At 54.1% G+C, this 17,862-nt stretch overlaps 1 protein-coding gene across 1 annotated transcript; it reads left to right on the top strand.

Annotated features, from left to right (window-relative positions):
- The first annotated feature begins 6,234 nt into the window (after nucleotides 1-6,234).
- Nucleotides 6,235-14,472, top strand: SLC49A3 (solute carrier family 49 member 3). Its single transcript, XM_056122024.1, has 11 exons — nucleotides 6,235-6,242; nucleotides 7,828-8,077; nucleotides 10,867-11,025; nucleotides 11,186-11,399; nucleotides 11,492-11,568; nucleotides 12,516-12,650; nucleotides 12,785-12,901; nucleotides 13,244-13,396; nucleotides 13,605-13,762; nucleotides 13,893-14,002; nucleotides 14,312-14,472. Exons 1-11 carry the CDS (start codon nucleotides 6,235-6,237, stop codon nucleotides 14,470-14,472), a joined length of 1,542 nt encoding a protein of 513 aa, XP_055977999.1.
- The last annotated feature ends 3,390 nt before the right edge of the window (nucleotides 14,473-17,862 follow it).

Here is a 17,862-nt window from a genome sequence, read left to right as displayed (position 1 = left end):
TCAGGGGTTATTCCTGGCTCTGCACTCAGGAATTACTCCTGGTGGTGCTCGGGGGACTATATGGGATGCTGGGAATCGAACCCGGGTCGGCTGCGTGCAAGGCAAATGCCCTACCCGCTGTGCTATCGCTCCAGCCCCAACAATTGTGTGATGTTTTAATGGTTTCTTTCATCATCATCCTTAGGTAAAATTCAATTTGCATATGGAAACTGTATATTATCGGTATAATATATGAGAAACTATATTGTCCAGTCAACTTGTTATTATAGTAACAAGTCTCACAATGGAGACATTACTGGTGCCCTGTTCGAGCAAATCAAATATTGTCTACAGATTGTACATGTAACTATTTTACATTTAAAAGGTTCTCAATATTTACATAACAATTGCTCCCCTTAGGAAAGGCTGGTCAGTATTCAATCCACTTTTAGACTCATTATGGATTTTTTTTTTTGGATCACACTCAGTGATGCACAGGGGTTACTCCTGGCTCTGCACTCAGGAATTACTCCTGGCAGTGCTTGAGGGACCATATGGGATGCTGGGAATTGAACCTGGGTTGGCCGCGTGCAAGGCAAACGCCCTATCCACACTACTATCGCTCTAGCCCCTCGTTATGGGGTCTTTAGGTTAAAATACTCAATGCCCGGTCTCTCAATGCACAAATTTGCAACCAAATTTTTCAGAAATTAGTATGATGAAACTGACAAGAAACTAGAGATAATATAATAAACCACATTTTCTAACCATTTTGAAGGGGATCTTTCAGAATGGATCCAGCAGCACTGGTCACTGACAGCAGTGTTCTGATCCCCATACTCAGGGTCTTGGTCCTGGATCAGTTTTCTGTCTTGGACTTGGCAGGAGTCATGTCCTTCAGAATCTTCATCAGTGAATTTAAGCAGACATTGTTAACGTTATGTTCTCTTTCAGTTCTACCACCTTCTCTGCAGGAGAGACCTTGTGAATCTCCATCTTGGATGCAGGCACTATACCATTTGTTGTTAAGAGATAGCACACTATTTTGTCACTGGATAGATTTTGTCACTGGATAGACAGAAGTAGCCTTTTAAGGCAGTTGTGGCAGCATGGATTGAATATAGATAGAAACCAACCAGAACTCCACATGAACAACAGAATAAAAGGTTTGCAGTGCTGCCTTTGAACAAGCCTTCAATGCCCACTAGAAAAGGCGCCTCCAAAACCATGTTGTTTGTGACTCTGGAGAAGACCAGTCTCCAGGGTCGGAGTCGGGGCCATTGTAGGATAACATTGGCTTGTCCTTTCTCCATTGCCACAGGGAGCTTAGGCTTATCGGGTTACAGCCATCACAGTGCTCCCATTCCCATTCCTCTGTTTATCTGTAAACTCTTCTCTGTGCTCTCTTCCCCAATGAGCTAATCACCTTTTCTCCCTAATCAGATTCTGTTAGCTTGTAAGATCAGATCTTTCTAAGGACACAGTACTTGTATTGTAAGTTATGTCTTTTGCATAGTTTACCTTAGAGCAATTTTCTCTCTGTATGGACACAGGAAGATAGTTAATATTATGCTTTGTAACTTGGAGTTGATTGACTCCGAATAATATTTACTCCTGGGCATCTGCTTTCTTGACTCAGTTGCCCTTAGTTCCTAGCACCCCAAAAGCAGGGTCCCAACAAGGGACTGAATGGACCCATGGCAAGTTGTGAGCTACCCTGGCATCGAAATAGGCCAGGCCAAAGCGCCACAATACTCAACTATAAGTTGAGGGCATTATCATGGACAAATGTTGTCATGATCCAAAAGTAAGTAATGACAAGACTAGGACCCTGCTGGGGCTAGGAAGACTAACCTGGCCTGAGGAATATATGGTGAGATGTCCTCAGGAAGAACCAAACTGTGAGTTTATATCTCTTACTGTGCTCATACAGAATGACATCGCTGGAAATATTGGAAGTAGATTTACTACAACTATTTAAGTAGATTATTAGCTGAGGAAAGGCCTCCTCCTCCTCCTCTCAACACACCCTCCGTTGGAATCCCACCCTTGAACGGATCTCCTAATAATCTGGAATAATCTCTTTAGATGAGATTTTTATCCTTGAGTTAATCTACTCGAGGAGTGGCCTTACCTTCTATGTTGATTTGTTAATGTTCAACCCACCTTTGTGTCTCCACCCTACATGATTACTACATAAACTAAGACTGTAAGGGCTTACGCACGGGGGGGGGGGGGAGGGGGGGTGTCGGAGAAGTCTCAGGCTGAGGCTCAGACTGAGGTGGGGCTCGGGCTTCAGAGGGCAGAGTCAGAGGTAAGAGGGGCTCAGGCTTGAAAGAGAGAAGCGGAAGGGGAGTGAAGATTGGAATAAACTACAATTGATACTGGCCAGCCTGGCCCTTGTTTGTTCCTTCGTCTGCCCATTGCCATCGACCTCCTTGGTGTGGGGGAAATGGCTCGAGACTACCGAACGCAGGCAGCGGGAGAGATGGAGCGCCGCCGAACTTCTGAAAACACACAAGCCATGACTCTTTCATCACCTAGGTGTCCCATTCCATTGAAGCTGTCTTTACGGTTCATTAGCTTTCTTAGCGCCACCACCAAAGTCACCCCATGGCAGCCTGGCTGGAGCCGCCATCTTCCAGTCACTGTGTGTGTATTTAACAACCATGGAGTCGAAGGCTGTGCCTGTGTCACCTGTGAGCAGGTGTGAGTTCTGCAATCACACTGGCCCAGAAAGCTCCCGCCCAGGAAATGCGTAGGGGGATGCAGCCAGCTGTGCAGCAGCTGCCAGGCAGACTGGAGTGGGAGTGGAGAGGTAGGCAGTTGGAAGGCAGAAAGATAATGTGACCCACGCAAATATTTTTATCCAGGACCATGTATTGGCCCCAGCCTGCTTAGGGATTCCATTCTGGACAGATTGGCCCTGACCCTCATACAGCTGACATTCCTGCGAGAGAAATAGATAAACATCAGGTTCAAGAGGCAACAGGATGGCGTGGGATCCTGTCATCCATCAGATGTGAACTTTTTGATGACAGCACCCAGGTTGCAAAGCAACTGTTCTCAGCTGCTCCATCTGAGACTTTGCAGGCTGTGAGGAGGAATGCTGACAGGACTAAGGACAAAGGAGTTCAGTGAATCCTTTTTACAGTCGTAGTAAAGATTATAAGTTGAATATTATTTTAAACAAGTCTTTGAAGAAGATTTTCTTTCTGTTATTTTTGTTTTACTTGGATTCTGAGGCTTCCCAAGCAGTGCTCAGGAGGTTGAGGGGCCCTCTGGGTAATTCTCACCAGATTGGGCTGCATCTCACCATGAGGAAGTTTTGCTGCTGCATGTTTGGTGCTGCTGGTGGTGGGCCTCCCTCACACGCGATGGTGCTTGGGACTTCCAAGGCTGTTCAAGGCACTGTGAATTGCTGTGGATTCACCTGGGTTTTCCATATACAGACTTCTAACCCCTCGACCCCTGTACTAACTCTTCAACCCCAATAGCAATTCTGGCAGCTTTTCTGTGGAGGTCACCAAAAACTTTCTTCAAGATGTGACAGTCTTGGGCCAGAGCAATAGCATAGTGGGTAAGGTTTTTGCCTTGTACCTGACCAACCCCTGACACTCCATATAGTCCCCTGAGCCTATGAGGAATGACCCTTGAGTGCAGAGGCAGGAATAAGCCCTGAGCACTGAGCCCTGAGCACAAAGACTGTCACATCTTTGCCCAAAAAGATGTGACACTCTTCAAGTGACAGGCTCAGAATAATCTATGGATGGTGTTACACTTAGATTCAAAACTTGAACAGTTGAGGGGCCAGAGCCATAGTGCAGCATGTGTTTGCCTTATATGTGGCCAACCTGGGTTTGGTCCCAGCACTATATATAATCTACCAGCACCACCAGGAATGATGTCTGAGCATAGAATCAGGAGTAAAACAAAAATAAACAGAAAAATAAATTATTTCATCAAATGTGAGGGTAGAAAAAGTAATTGTTTTCAAACTAAATTTTATAGTAAACCCTTCACATTTTGAAAGAACTAGAGGCTCATATTATAGGAAATGATAGAGCTATAATTGAACCCTGCTATCGGATGACACCCTCTGGAATAACAGAGATGGCTTTTGGAGTCCAAAAGCCGATCCGGGTTCAGTTCAATTCCCAGAATCCCATATGGTCCCCCCTCACCTAGAAAATACCTGTGGAATGTAGAAGCCTATAGTTAGCCCTGGAAGCAGTGTCCAACTGAAGTCTGTGGCCATCCCCCAACCCATGGGGGCTTATGTGAAGTGGAGAGGAGAGAAAAGCAAGGCCACTTTCTCCTGATCCACCTCTCCCACCCCAGGACTGGCTGGAAAGGTTAGGACTGATACAAGTCTGTGATGAGCCCTGTTGTGCTGCGCGAGCCGCGAATGAACAGAGACAGCTCAGGATAGGATAGTGAGTTTATTTGAAGCTCAGCGCTGAGGACCCCAAGTCAGAAGAGAAAGAGACTTGGAGCACCGTTTCTGAGATGGTCTTCCCTTTTATTCTCTAAAGGTGGGCTACAATCTACATACCTTCTTATCAGTGAAAGAGGAGATACATGGGGCTGGAGCGATAGCACAGCAGGTAGGGTATTTGCCTTGCACATGGCCAACCCGGGTTTGGTTCAATTCCCAGCATCCCATATGGTCCCCTGAGGACTACCAGGAGTAATTCTTTAGTGCAGATCCAGGAGTAAACCCTGAGCATCGCCGGGTGTGACCCAAAAAGAAAAAAAAAAGAGATACACATGCTAAGCGAAATGAGTCAGAAAGAGAGGGATAGACATAGAAAGATTGCATTCATCTGGGGGATAATAAAGTAACAAAATATGAGATTAATACTTAAGAATAGCTGAGATCAGCACCAGGAGGATTACTCCATAGCTTAGAGGCCAGCCGGGCATTCTAGGGGAAAGGGCAGCTCAGATAGAGAAGGGAGCACCAAATAAAGGGTGTTTGGAGGATCCTCCCAGGAGGAGAGATGCATGTCGAAAGTAGACTATGGACTGAACATGTTTGCCACTCAATGCCTCTTTTGCAGACCACAACACCCAAAAGAAGAGAGAGAACACAAGGGATTGCCCTGCCACAGAGGCAGGGTGGGATGGGGGTGGGGGGGATATTATCCATGGTGGTGGAAAATGGGCACTGGTGGAGGGATGGGTATTTGATCATTGTATAATCGAAACCCAAGCACAAAAAAATTGTAAATCTACAACTGTACCTCATGGTGTTTCACTAATAATAAAAAAAAAAAAGAGGAGATACAGAGGTAATTGGCAAAAGCAAAAATAATCAGTGCATCCTTCCCACGTGGTATGGCCTTCAGGTGAGCCCAAAAGGAAAACAGTCAGTGTCAGTATATCTTGTCCACTTGGTGCAGCCTTCAGGTGCCTTCTCCCGTGTGTTCCCATAAATCTGTTGGGTCCAGTACACTCCCATAAATCCAGTGGGCTGTTGGGCCCTTAACAAGGTTAATCATCGGGGTCATAAAAGGAATGCTTCTCCCTCCATTCTCTTGTTTAATTTAGGGGTCAGTTTCAGTTTCTCAATTCCCATCATATTTTCATAATTTTCATTAGTTTCATAATTCTCATTATATACAACTTCTTATTTATGTTATTACAAGTCCCTGCATGACATGGGGCACAAGTCTCACCAGTCCCACTAGGTAGCCATCACACCACACATGACGTCCTTCTTAGCATGGGAGTTAATTCCCACCACCTGATTTCTCTTGGAGCTGTAGTCTCAGGCTGGAGTGAGGAATTGTTCTTTGCAGGAAAAGAAAGCTAGTCCTAGGCCTTGCCAAGGGCTTCTGGATCTTGTCCTTCTCATAGAAAATAATTTCAGAAGTAGACAGGCAGTGATTTTGTTGGGAGGCTTTTTGAGGAAGAGGAAGAAAGGAGAAAGAGAGTAACATGCTCAAGAGAGAAAGAACATGGTCTTCTCCAAAGGCGAGAGAGCCCCAGTACACATCTTAAGAGGGGAGATGCAGGTGACACGTGCTCACGCATCACATGTGTTTGACCATATAGCCACCACCACCACCCTCAACAAAGAACATTTCCATTCTCACAAAGCCCCTGTCCCTCCTCTCCCTCAGCTATAAAGCGCACATATTTTCTCCACTCAGACCTTTCCTGCTCTTGTGAGTGAGAAGGAAGTGAAGAGGGCATCCCCTCTGCAGCTAGGCTTTCACACAGCAGTGTTGCCCAATCTTTGAGCCCAACATGGCGTGGTAAAGAGTAGTTTGCTGACCATTCACCCATGGAGACATAGCTGGACGATGCCCAGTCCTCGATGGTCATGAAGACGGCACCAATCTTTTGTGTGTGTATTCTCAAGGATAAGTGCCCAGCACTATGATTGATGGGTCACGTGATAGTCACATGTTAGCTTTTAGTCACTAAATATTAGGAAACCCCTTCCCGCACCAGGGGAAGCTTCCTGCCCTTTCTCCTCTTTCCCATCTATTAAACAAAAAAGCTCTTCTGAATTCAAAAAAGAAAGAAACTAAGTTGTTTTCCACAGTGACTAGTGCTTTACATTCTTGCCAGCAGGGAAAGCACCGGCTTAAACAAGGCCCTTGAGTGAGGATTTGGGATCTGGGTTTAACCTCACTCTGGTTCCTTGGGTTTTGTTTTGCTTCTGGGCTACACCCAGAGTTGGGCAGGGGGTTATTCCCAGGGACTGCTTTCATGGTGCTCAGGGAACCATGGGGTGCTAGCGATTGAACTTTGCTTCTGCATACAAAGCCTGTCCTCAGCCCTTTAGGAATCTCTGGGGTCCAGTTTTGTTTGGTTGGTGTGGGGGCTGTACCCAGCAATGCTGAGGGTCTGCTCAGGAGTCACTCCTGGAAATGCTGTGCTAGGAATCAAACTCAAATCCTCACACATGCCAGGTTCCTGCTCTGCTACTGGGGTATACCACTCTACCCTGTGACTTGATTATTTTTTTAAATTATTATTTTTTATTAGTGCACTGTGACTTTAATGTGCTTTTCTTCATGGAAAGAGATGGTAGTAATTTATTCTTATTTTCTATTTGTGTACACTCCTCAGAGAAATATCTTCATGCTTTTGCCATTTTTCTTTTTATTATTTGTTTGTTTGTTTGTTTTTAATTGACCACACCTGGCCAAGCTCCGGGAGGAGCTTGGGGAACCAATTGTGGTGCTGTGGACGTACCCAGGCGAAAGCCAGCCTGGAAGCGCTCACCTTAACCTCTTGTACTATGTCTTGAGCCCTTTTTGCCAGTTTCCTGACTGGGTGTTTTAGTTTGATTTTCGTTGTTTCTGAGTTTATTTCGCTGTTTCAGTCTTTTGCTGGACACGTAGTTTGCAGACAGGCTGTCGCATTCTGTAGCCGCGGAGACCTAGGATGGAACCGTGTTTGCCAGGCAGGTCAGTGGGCGCTGGCTCCACAGGGGCGAGTGCCCTCAGGGATGCGGTCCCTCCTCCCTTCACGCCCGCCAACGCAGTCCAAGCGCTGACTCCAGCTGTGCGGGGGTGTACCCCGGAAGCTGCTCTGGCGCCCTGGGCAGAGGGACCTGCCAGTCTCACCACGTAAAGGGGTGGCCGGACCCAGCAGGAAGCAGCCAGCGTCCCCGGGAGTAGTGGCCACTTGCCCTCGTGGCCCGCCGGCCCGCTCCGCCTGGTCCGGCACCACCTCGGCAGCCCAGGCTGGGTCTGGGCTCGCTGACTGACCCAGTCCCCCTCTCCAGGGCCCGGGGACCGCGACTAGGCAGTAAGGGCCTGGGCACTGGGGCGGGGTCGCCGCGAGCCCTTTCCACGCCCCGAGAGGAAACACCGCCTCCTGGGACAGTGGCTTCCTTCTGCACCTCGAGAGTGGCAGGTTCCAGCGCGGCGACTGGCCGGGGCCAGCTCGGCTCCTCGGCCCGACCCCCGCCTCGCTGGCGTCGCTCCCGGAGCCCCCAGCGCCCCGCCCGCCGGCCCCTATCCCGGGCCGGGAGCTGGCGAGACCGGGCCCGGGAGCCCCGGGGGGCCACCGCGTCTACGTACGCCGCTGGCTCTTCCTGCTGGTGGTCAGCCTGCTCAGCTGCTCCAACGCCACGGTACAGGGGTTCTGATCCGGCCAGTGATGCTGTGCCTTGGGGAGGGTGGCATGGGGTGTGCGGCCTCCCTTGTCCCTGGTTCAGGTGTGTGAGGACAGGACAGGGACAGCGATCCTGGGGTGGGGATGGGAAGGACCCAGGACCCCCACTCTGCTGCAGACCAGGCAGAGGCTTGTCCCTTTCGCTGGGTAGGGCTTTTTTATGTAATTTTTTTGCTTTTTGGTCACACCCGGCAATACACAGGGGTTACTCCTGGATCATGCACTCAGGAATTACTCCTGGAGGTGCTGGGGGACCATATGGGATGCTGGGAATCAAACCTGGGTCGGCTGCGTGCAAGACAAATGCACTACCTGCTGTGCTATGGCTCCAGCCCCTGGGTAGGCCTTTGACCACTGTGGTTACAGCACTTTGTGTGTGTGTGAGAGGTGCCTCTTATCCCCACTACTTTCTGGAGCTCCCTGCAGGGCCACCACTCTTCACCACCCTGCCTCCTCCTCCCCTCCTCCTCCTCCTCCCCTCCTCCTCCTTGGCCCCCTCCTCCCTCTCCCCCTCCTCCCCCCACTCCTCTACCCCTACCCCCTCCATGTCCCCTCCTCAACACCATACCTCTACACCCTCCTCCTCCTCCATCCCCTCTTTAGGGGGTGACAGGACAGGACCAGCCTTGCCTGGGTCTCCGATGGTTCTTAGTTTCTCTTTGGAGACTTCCACCCCCTACATCTACCTACCTCACCTCTGCATGGCCTCAACTGACACCATGACCTCACGAAGTCCTCCCTGACTGTACTGAGATTCTGTATGACCAAACTAAGACCCTCCAGGACCATACTGAGTCCCCTCATGTACGTACTGATCCTCCATGGCCGTAGTGGCCCTCCACAACCGTACTGACCCTCCATGACTATACTGGGACCCTGATGACCATACTGACCCTCCATGACATGACTGTACTCACTCTCCATGTCTGTACTGCAACCCTCCATCTTACTGACCCCACGTGATTAGATGGACCTTCCATGACTCTGCATGACCTTACTGACTCTCCATGGCCATACTGACCCTCTGTGACTGCACAGACCCTTCATGACTGTACTAACCTTTCATGACCTTTTGACCGTCCATGACCATACTGACCCTCTGTACTGTTCCTTTGTGACTGTGCCTGCTCTATAGACCAGTATGGTCTTGATCATGGTACCTGATCTGTAGTCATCTTGCTGCCATGGTTGCCCCCAGACAGCAGATTGAAGCTTAGGGGATCAGCCAGTGAGAAGGCAGGTCCCTCCCTTCCCCAGCTCACTGTGGGACCCAAATCCCTCACCAGAGGCTTGACTTTCTCTTTTCCTGGCTGCCAGTAAGTGCAGGGCTCAGTAGTGACTCCTTTGACCCCTGCATCCCTGGGCTGGGTCTTGGATGTGTGGGCACCTACATCACAGAGTCGAGTGAGGGCATCTCAACTGCAGCCCACCCCACTGGCCCAACTGGGCACCCTTTAGGCCCGGGGCCAGGCTCCCACACCAGCACCAGGGTTGCTGCATGACCTCAGGGGCGCTCTGGGAGGGCAGGCGCTATAGTTGGCCACAGACTGAAGCTCAGAAGGCTGGAGAGTGTGAGGAGCACAGTTTGGCCTGCATCAGGAAGGCAGATTGGCTGGGCTATGCAGGCTGCCTCCGGAGGTGGCCTGGACGCCTCTCTGGGGGCTCCAGGCTCCTCAGTCTTTCCTGCTCTCTTTGCTGCCTGGCTGATCTGTCTGCAGCTCTCCCTTCTGGGGGGCTCTCTGTAGTGGCTCGACAGCTAGGCCCTACTCTGGCTTGGAAGCTGGAGCTGGTGTGGCCACAGCTACCTTCACCCTAGCATTGCAGCAGGAGTTAGAGTAGATGGGTGTGGCCTTGAGTGGGTGACCTGGAGAAGTCCTTGGACACTGAGGCAGCAGGCAGCAGACTCCTCTTTTACCCACAGAGCCTGACAGGATTCAGGACTCTGCCCTGGCCACCCCTGGCCACCCCGCCTTGCCAGCTCTTCTCAGCCCCACATTTCTGTGCTCAGGTCTAGGAGCTGGCACAGATGAACCTGAGGGTCAGGGCCATGGGACATTCCTGTGGGCAGCTGTTAGCCTGGGGGACCTGTGGGGCAGGGCTGGGCAGGCGGAAGGACACTCACTGGAATGCGTGACAGGCCTGTTCATGTGCTGGAGTTCTGTTGGAGGTGTGAGGCTGGTGAGGGGAGAGTTGGCAGCAGGCCAGAAGACAGAAATCCGGGCCAGTGACTGCAGAGGGCATGGGCTGCCCTCCCTCCACGCAGCCAGCCTTACAAACTGTCCCTCCCCCTCCTTGGAGAGGGGAGGAGCCTGCACTACTGAGACAGGGGCCTCAGACCCCTCAGGGCCTTTCTCTTGGGACCCTACTGGGACCCTCCATAAGAAACCATCACATTCTGCTGTACCTTCTGCTTGCCACCATGGCTCTGCATAGTGCCTGGTACCCCCTTTCACCTGGATGCCTGGCACAGGCACCAAGTGTGGCCCACGCCTACCTGGGTCCCCCCAGCCCATGCACCACACAGTGATCCCTTGTCAACCTTCAGACTTGCTCGTTGTAGGGTCAGCCCTGGAGCCTTGTGGGCCTGCCCTGCCTGCCTTCTGGGGCATGGGCACATCCACAGCCTGGAGCCTGTCTGCCCCCGACTCTGCTCTCCTCAGGGGTGACTGGGCAAAGACTTGGGGAGAATAGCAGGTGAGTCCCCAGCTCAGTCCCCTGCTCTGTGGCTGATTGCTGTGTTTCCCACAGCTGTGGCTCAGCTTCGCACCCGTGGCCGACATAGTAGCCCAGAGCTTCTTTCTCTCCGTGGACCAGATCAACTGGCTGTCTTTGGTCTACCTGGTGGTGTCTATCCCAGCCGGACTGGTGGCCATCTGGTTTCTGGACACTGTCGGGCTCCGATGGGCTGTAAGTCAGGCCCTAGCTGGCCGGGCCTGGGCGGGCATGGGCCCCTGCATATGCCTGAAGTGCCATTGCCTCCTGCCCAGATCAGGGTCCAGACAGCTCTGGTCAGGGGGGCTTTGGGTGCTGGTGTCTGAGGCACTATAGCCCTTTTCTGTTCCCGCAGACCGTCCTGTGTGCATGGCTGAACTTTGCTGGGAGCGTGCTGCGTGCCCTGCCCTGTGTGGTCCCCAGGACCCAGGACCCCTTTGCCTTTCTCATGACGGGACAGAGTCTCTGTGCCCTGGCCCAGACCCTAGTCATCTTCTCTCCAGCCAAGCTGGCTGCACTGTGGTTTCCTGAGCACCAGCGAGCCACAGCCAACATGATCGCCACCATGTGTGAGTCTTAGCGTGAGGTGATGTGGTTCCTGTACCCCAAATTCTCGGATGACGGGGGCTGGGCTGACCTATCTCTCCATATGCCTGTTCAGCAAACCCCCTGGGCATCCTGGTGGCCAACCTGCTATCACCTGCTCTAGTCAAGAAGGAGGGAGACATCCCCATCATGGTAAGGGAGCTCTGAGGTGTCAAGTGTGCACACTTGCACATGTGTGCATGAAATTGCACCTGTGGCACGTGTATGCATGTTGTATGGACCATGCACGTGTGCAGTGTGTGGCACATGTGATGTGTATAGTGTGTGTGTACAGCACACATGTGTGCTGTGCATCGTGCCTGTATATGTGTTCAGCATGCATTTTATGTGTAGCAGGCCCGTGTATGTTGTGTGTCCCACGAGTATGTGTACTGTGTAGCATGCATGCCTAGGTATGTAGATGCACCCTCTGCTGCTTGTAGCGTGTACCGACGTCTCCCTGTGACCACCTTGGCAGGTTCACTGCTAAGCTCAATTAAGCACTGGGCTCCTTCTTGGCTCGACTTTACTCTCAGGAGCAGAAAGGGCAGCAGTTCCCTTGTGGAGGGTGAGGGGCACTGAAAGACTCACTCAAGACAGAGTGGTGGGGGAGACAGTTGCACAGCTGGGTAGGGAGGGCTGTCCAAGGAGGCATGAAGACAGTCCAGGCACGACTGGGTAGTGGGCCCAGCTCAAGAGTTGGCTCTGCCATCCACAGGGGTCATGCGGGGTTGTCTGAGTCAGGGCTTATGGCAGCCCTATGCTTTCCAACCCTGGAAAGCATATGTGCCACACACCGTACACATGCACGGTGCATACAACATGCATACACACACGTGTATGTGTGGGTGGGCTATTGGCAAAGAGGCCAGAAGTGCTACCTGGAGTCCAAGCATCAGGTGTGTTGGTGCTGTGTGTGTGCTGCATCCATGTGGCACCATCAGGGGTGTACCCATGTGGCATGATGGAGGGAGGAAAGCACACATGTGCCCACATGGCATGATACAGAGGTGCACCCATGTGGGAGTGCAGCACCCACATGGCACAGTCTAGTTGCATGGGCTGTGCACAGTTGCACACTCACACACTCTCTTCCCTAGATGGGCATCTACATTGTCCCTGCTGGCCTTGCCTGCCTGCTGGCCACCATGTGCCTCTGGGAGAGCGTGCCACCCACCCCACCCTCTGCAGGGGCCTCCTGCTCCACTTCACAGTTCTTGGTGGGACTGAAATTGGTTGGTACTTCAGGATGCTGGTTCTGAAGGGGATGGGGACAGAGAGGGGGGAAGAGGGACTGGCTGGGGGCAGGTCCTGGCCAGAGCCCTGTGTTCCCTGCAGGGGATCAGGGTTCAGTGCCCCTCCCCTGCAGCTCTCAAGGAATAGAGCCTACATCCTGCTGGCCATCTGCTTTGGGGGAGCCATTGGGATCTGCACCACTTTCTCAGCCCTCCTGGAACAGGTGCTCTGTGTCAACGGCTATTCCAATGTGAGTACTATGGGGCCAAGGCTGGCTCCGTGGGGGCCTGCTGTGCTTCCCTGGTGCCACTTCTGCCCATGTAGCCCTTGGGTGCTTTCCGTGGCACTCAGTGGTGGGTCGTGAGGTGCTGGATGTGTCCAGCCGGGCTGGGTTCCATCTCTCCACCCAACAGGTGCTGCCTTGCAGAGCCCCAGGGGTGGGCACTCTCAGACATTGGGGGGCTGGATAGCAAAAGTGAGCGTCTGACCTCTAGACCCTCCTTTGGCCACTGGATATCCTTGTGGGAGCATCTGGGGAAGGACTGATGTACACACAGTCGCGGTGCCCCAGGCCCCACATCTCCTCCTGCAGGACTTGGCGGGGCTCTGCGGGGCTCTGTTCATTGCCTTTGGGATCCTGGGAGCACTGGTGCTCGGCCTCTATGTGGACCGCACCAAGCACTTCACTGGCGCCACCAAGATCGGCCTCTGTCTCACCTCCGTGGTCTGCGTGGCATTTGCCCTGGTGAGGCCCCTCAGCTGGGACCACCTGCTGGGAGGAGGGTGGACGGCAGGTGGCTGTCAGCCCCTCAGACCAGGCGCTGCCCACAGGACTGGGGCTCCCCGGCCTCCTACATCCAGACACTGGCCTGTCTCTGCCTGACCCCATTGTCATGGTGTCCAGCATTCTGGCCTCTCTGGCCACTGACCCCATCACTTGGGCTTGCCCCCAGGTGTCCCAGCTGCGAGGACAGGCTCTCGCTCTGGCTGCCATCTGCTCACTGCTTGGGTTCTGTGGCTTCTCCGTGGCGCCCGTGGCTATGGAGCTTGCGGTTGAGTGCTCCTTCCCTGTGGGTGAGGGGGCCGCCGCAGGCCTGATCTTCGTGATGGGGTAAGTGTCTGCCCGCCCCCCCCAGCTCCCCAGGGAGCCCAGGATGACTTCCCATTGCACAGCCTCCAAGCAACCCGTGCCCAGATGGCAGTGGGCGGTGGGCAGCACTGAGGGCCTCGTGGCTGTCCAGGCAGGTGCAGGGGGTGGCCATCATGCTGCTACTGTCCACCTTGGCTGTGCGTCGTGCAGGCCCGTCCTACTCCACTTGTCAGGATGGTCAGGACCCCCTGGACTGGAGTGGTGAGTGCTGGGCTGGCCTACGGGCTGCTGGGAAGGGAGCACCTTGTCCCCCAGGGGCCATTCTCCAGAGCATTTGTGCTCCTGATGGGAGGGTGTACAGATTGTGGGGATGAGGTGGGAGCAGAGGGCATCGTGCATGGAGCTAACCCTCACACCCCATGTGTGAGCTGTGGTCACCAGGAAAGACAGATGACAGCAGTAACCAGACAGGCTGATCCTGTGTGGCCCTCACTCACTGCAGCCCCCATGTGGTGACTCGGGTCATTTGGGCTGTGTGCTCTTCCCCGCCCTGACCGGCTTTTTCCCCAGTGTCCATGCTGCTGATGGCTGGCCTGTGCACCCTCTTCAGCTGTGTCTTAGCGCTCTTCTTCCACACTCCATACCGGCGCCTGCAGGCAGAGGCCAGAGCAAGCTCCTCTATTCAGAGTGACGATGCAGGTCCAGCAACCACGGAAAACCCTCACGCCTAGACTCAGTCTCTGGACTCACTACCCCGCCGATGCCCCCACTAGGCCCCGCCCAAGATGAGGCTTCGAGAGATGGGGCATGGCCTCCGCAGAGTGCACGCGTGCACACACATGGAGTTGGGGGGAGGTGGGCTCTGCTGCCCTGCCACATCGGAGCCCAAGCCAGCACCCCTAGACCCTGCAGATGCCCTGGCTCAGTGCCTGCCCAGGGGATGCTGTGTGGACGGGAGCCCATGCAGGTGGGCCAGTGAGGGTCCTGGGGCTGTCAGCGGGTAAAGATCCCCATTCCTGTGGGCCTCCTGCCTGAGGAGCATGTGAAGCTCCAGGGACTGAGACCTGGGGCTGCTGCAGTCCTGTGGGCCCCCCCCCCCCCCCCCGCAGTACCTCTGAGCCCACTGCACCTGCAGTCACTGGCTGGGGATGGGTCTCTCTGACAGTCTTGGCTTCTCTGGCCGCAAGCGAGGCCCTTGTGGAGGGTTGTGGTCACTTGTGCGCTAACCTGGGGACCCTCTGGCTGAGCTAAGGGGGACAGTCCCTGTCCTCCCCTTCGAACTCCTAGAGCTGCATCTGCTCAGAGTTGGAAAAAATGAGGGGTGACCTACTGGGAAGAGGCCCCCCCCCCATTCTGTTCATTCATGTCGCTGGCCTGAGATGAGAAAACCCAGCCAAGTGTTCCTAAGCTGTCGAGGATCCCTGAGTGCATCTGAATGTTGGGGAGCTTTCTTCAGGGAAGGATGCACAGCACTTGGGGATCAGGAGGTGGTGGCTGCAGGAGGTGGTGGCTGCATCTGGTGGCCTGAACACCCCATGGGACTCATCCTGAAGGGCTCTCCCTGGTCTTTGGTCCAATGAACACTGCTGCCCACTGAGTGTCCAGAAGTCCACAGATAGTGCTTGCTGCTAGGGTCCCCTGGTTGTGAAGATCAGAATCCCATGGACACATCTCTCCCTCCTGCCCCCCTCTTCGCACACATGTGCAAGCAATGCAAACACACACATACCAGATGTGCTTACACCTGCCCAGTGCACATGTACATGCCAGTGAGTGCCCTCCCCTTCAGGCAACCTATCCTGAGCCCCTGCCCAGTGCCCAGGACAGCCTGGATTCTGGCAGCTACTCCTACAAGGATAGACTCGGGCTGCTAGGAGCAGACAACCACAGTGAGCCTGGTGGTGGCCAGGAACTTGGTGTCCCCATCCTGCCTGCCCAGCAAGGACCCTGAAATGTCCTCAGCAGCCTGAATTCTGGGGCTTTGTTCTCACACAAGCTGAGGGCCGGAGGGACCCTGTCCGTATTTCCACAAAGTCTGGGTGAGTGGCCCTAATGGCTATCCCTACCTTCCTGTGCTGTTCCACTGTCCTTGCTTCCCTACCTTCTTGACAGAGGTTAGCAGGGCCTAACCCTGGCCCTGGGCTGCCCCCTCCCACACTGGGAGTGCGGATGTATGGGGCTGGGCCACCAGGAGCACCTGGGTCGTGTTCCCTAACAGGCACCAGGGCCTCTGCCAGAGAGGAAACGTAGCATGGCCAAAGAGCACATGAAAGCGCGAGCCCTCCAGCTGGTGGTCTGAGATGCCTGCAACAACCCATCTGGACGGCAGGAGTGGGCACAGCTGAAGAGGGCAGGGTGGGTATTTGTGCTCAGAGGCCCAGACAAGAGGCCAGGGGTCTGAGCACAGCAGAATCCTGTTGCATCCAGAGCTCAGGGCTAGTACAGGATTCACATGGGTTCAGGAATGTGAGCAAGAATTCCAGGGCCTAGGCCAAGGGTCCTGCTGGTCACTGTCTCCACTCCTGGTAGCAAATACTGGTAGGTGGTTCCATCTTTCGGCCCTCAGACAGTTACTTTTGACTCTGGAAGCAGAAGTTGCTCAGGGGTCCAGTTTAAAATCCAGGTAGCGGATGGCTCTTGCCTTGCAAGTGACGCACCCAGATTAACTCCCCAACAACACAGAGTCCCTAAGGTACATCAGGAGTGATCCCTGAGTGCAGAGTAACCCCTGAAGCACTACTGTGGCCCAAAGTTAAAAAAAAGGGGGGGGGGCGCGATAGCACAGCAGGTAGGGCATTTGCCTTGCACATAGTCAACTGCCAGGTTTGATCCCCAGCATCCCATATCATCCCATATCATCCCCTGAGCACCGCCAGGAGTAATTCTGAAGTGCAGAGCCAGGAGTAACCCCTGAGCTTTGCTGGGTGTGACCCCAAAATGCCAAAAAAAGAAAAAGAAAAAAAGAAAATCCAGGAAAGGTGGTAGGAACAAAGGGAAGGAGGCTGTAGGAGATAATATCACCAGGGTGGGTTCTGAATATGACTGATAACCAAAATAACTGAGATGATCAGAAGAGAATCTTCTCAAAATCCTGGTTTTAAAAAACGACTTTATTTTAGGCACCATGGCTCACAACAGTGTTAGTGCTGGGGCTCCTTGCAGAAATCATTCTAGTACACCACTCTGCACCAGAGGAGACGCTTCCTTTCTTCCTACCTATTTTACATGACCCCCCACACCCACCCCATTAAACTAAATGAAGTGTTCACCCTTCTTAACAGCGGCAAGGTTTTCACCTTTCTCTGAAGCCTGGCGGGAGGAGAGCCCTTCTTTAAAATAAAATATTTTCTGAATCTTTGGCCTCAGGTCCTTTGCCTCCGGCTCTGCCCTGCGGGCCCACCGGTACCAAACCCTTACCTGACATTCTTGCAGAGAGCGCCGCCAGCGACTTCCGGGTTCCCTGGGGCCACTGGATTTTCTAAATTTGGTCCTAGTCCTTTTCTGATATATTTTCCCTTTTAGGGGTGCCGGGAGGGCTCGGGGGCTTATGTAGCCCTGGGACTGGAGCTGGGGGACGGGTGTGAGGCCGGCGACCGCCGCCCGCCGTGCGACCTTTAAGCCCGGACTCACCCGGTCTCCACCTAGGCGCTGAGGTGGAGCTACGGCGGTGGGTCAGGCCTCGCCTTGCCGCGGGACCCCTGAGCACCGCCAGGCGTGGCGGCCGGAGGCCCCTCCCCTCCTCGACGCGGGTCGCAGGAGTTCGCAAGTAGTGACCCCGGAAACCCGAAGGTCGAGGGCACACTCTCGGGACAGGGCCCCGCGCACGCGCAGCCCAGCTCGCCGCAGACTGGGCCGTGTGCGCGTGCGCGCCCGTTCCGGGGCGTCGAGTGCGCACGCGCCCCGCCGTAACGCCGCGCTTCCGCCGCGGCCCAGGATTGTGCTTCCGGTGCGAAGGTCAGGGGCAAAATGGTGCCGCCGGTGCAGGTCTCTCCGCTCATCAAGGTGAGCCGGTCTCCGCGGGCGCGACCCCTCGGGTTCCCGACCTCCCGCCCCGCGCCCCCGCCCCGGGAGGCCCCGGGCCCCTCGCGCTGCCCCGCTCCCGGCTGGACGGCCCCGCGCGC

This window comes from Sorex fumeus, unplaced genomic scaffold (assembly GCF_029834395.1).
Source record: "Sorex fumeus unplaced genomic scaffold, SorFum_2.1 ptg000044l, whole genome shotgun sequence".
Lineage (NCBI taxonomy): Eukaryota > Metazoa > Chordata > Mammalia > Eulipotyphla > Soricidae > Sorex > Sorex fumeus.
The sequence above is the reverse complement of the archived record's forward strand: the minus strand, read 5'-3'. Positions and strand labels throughout refer to the sequence as shown.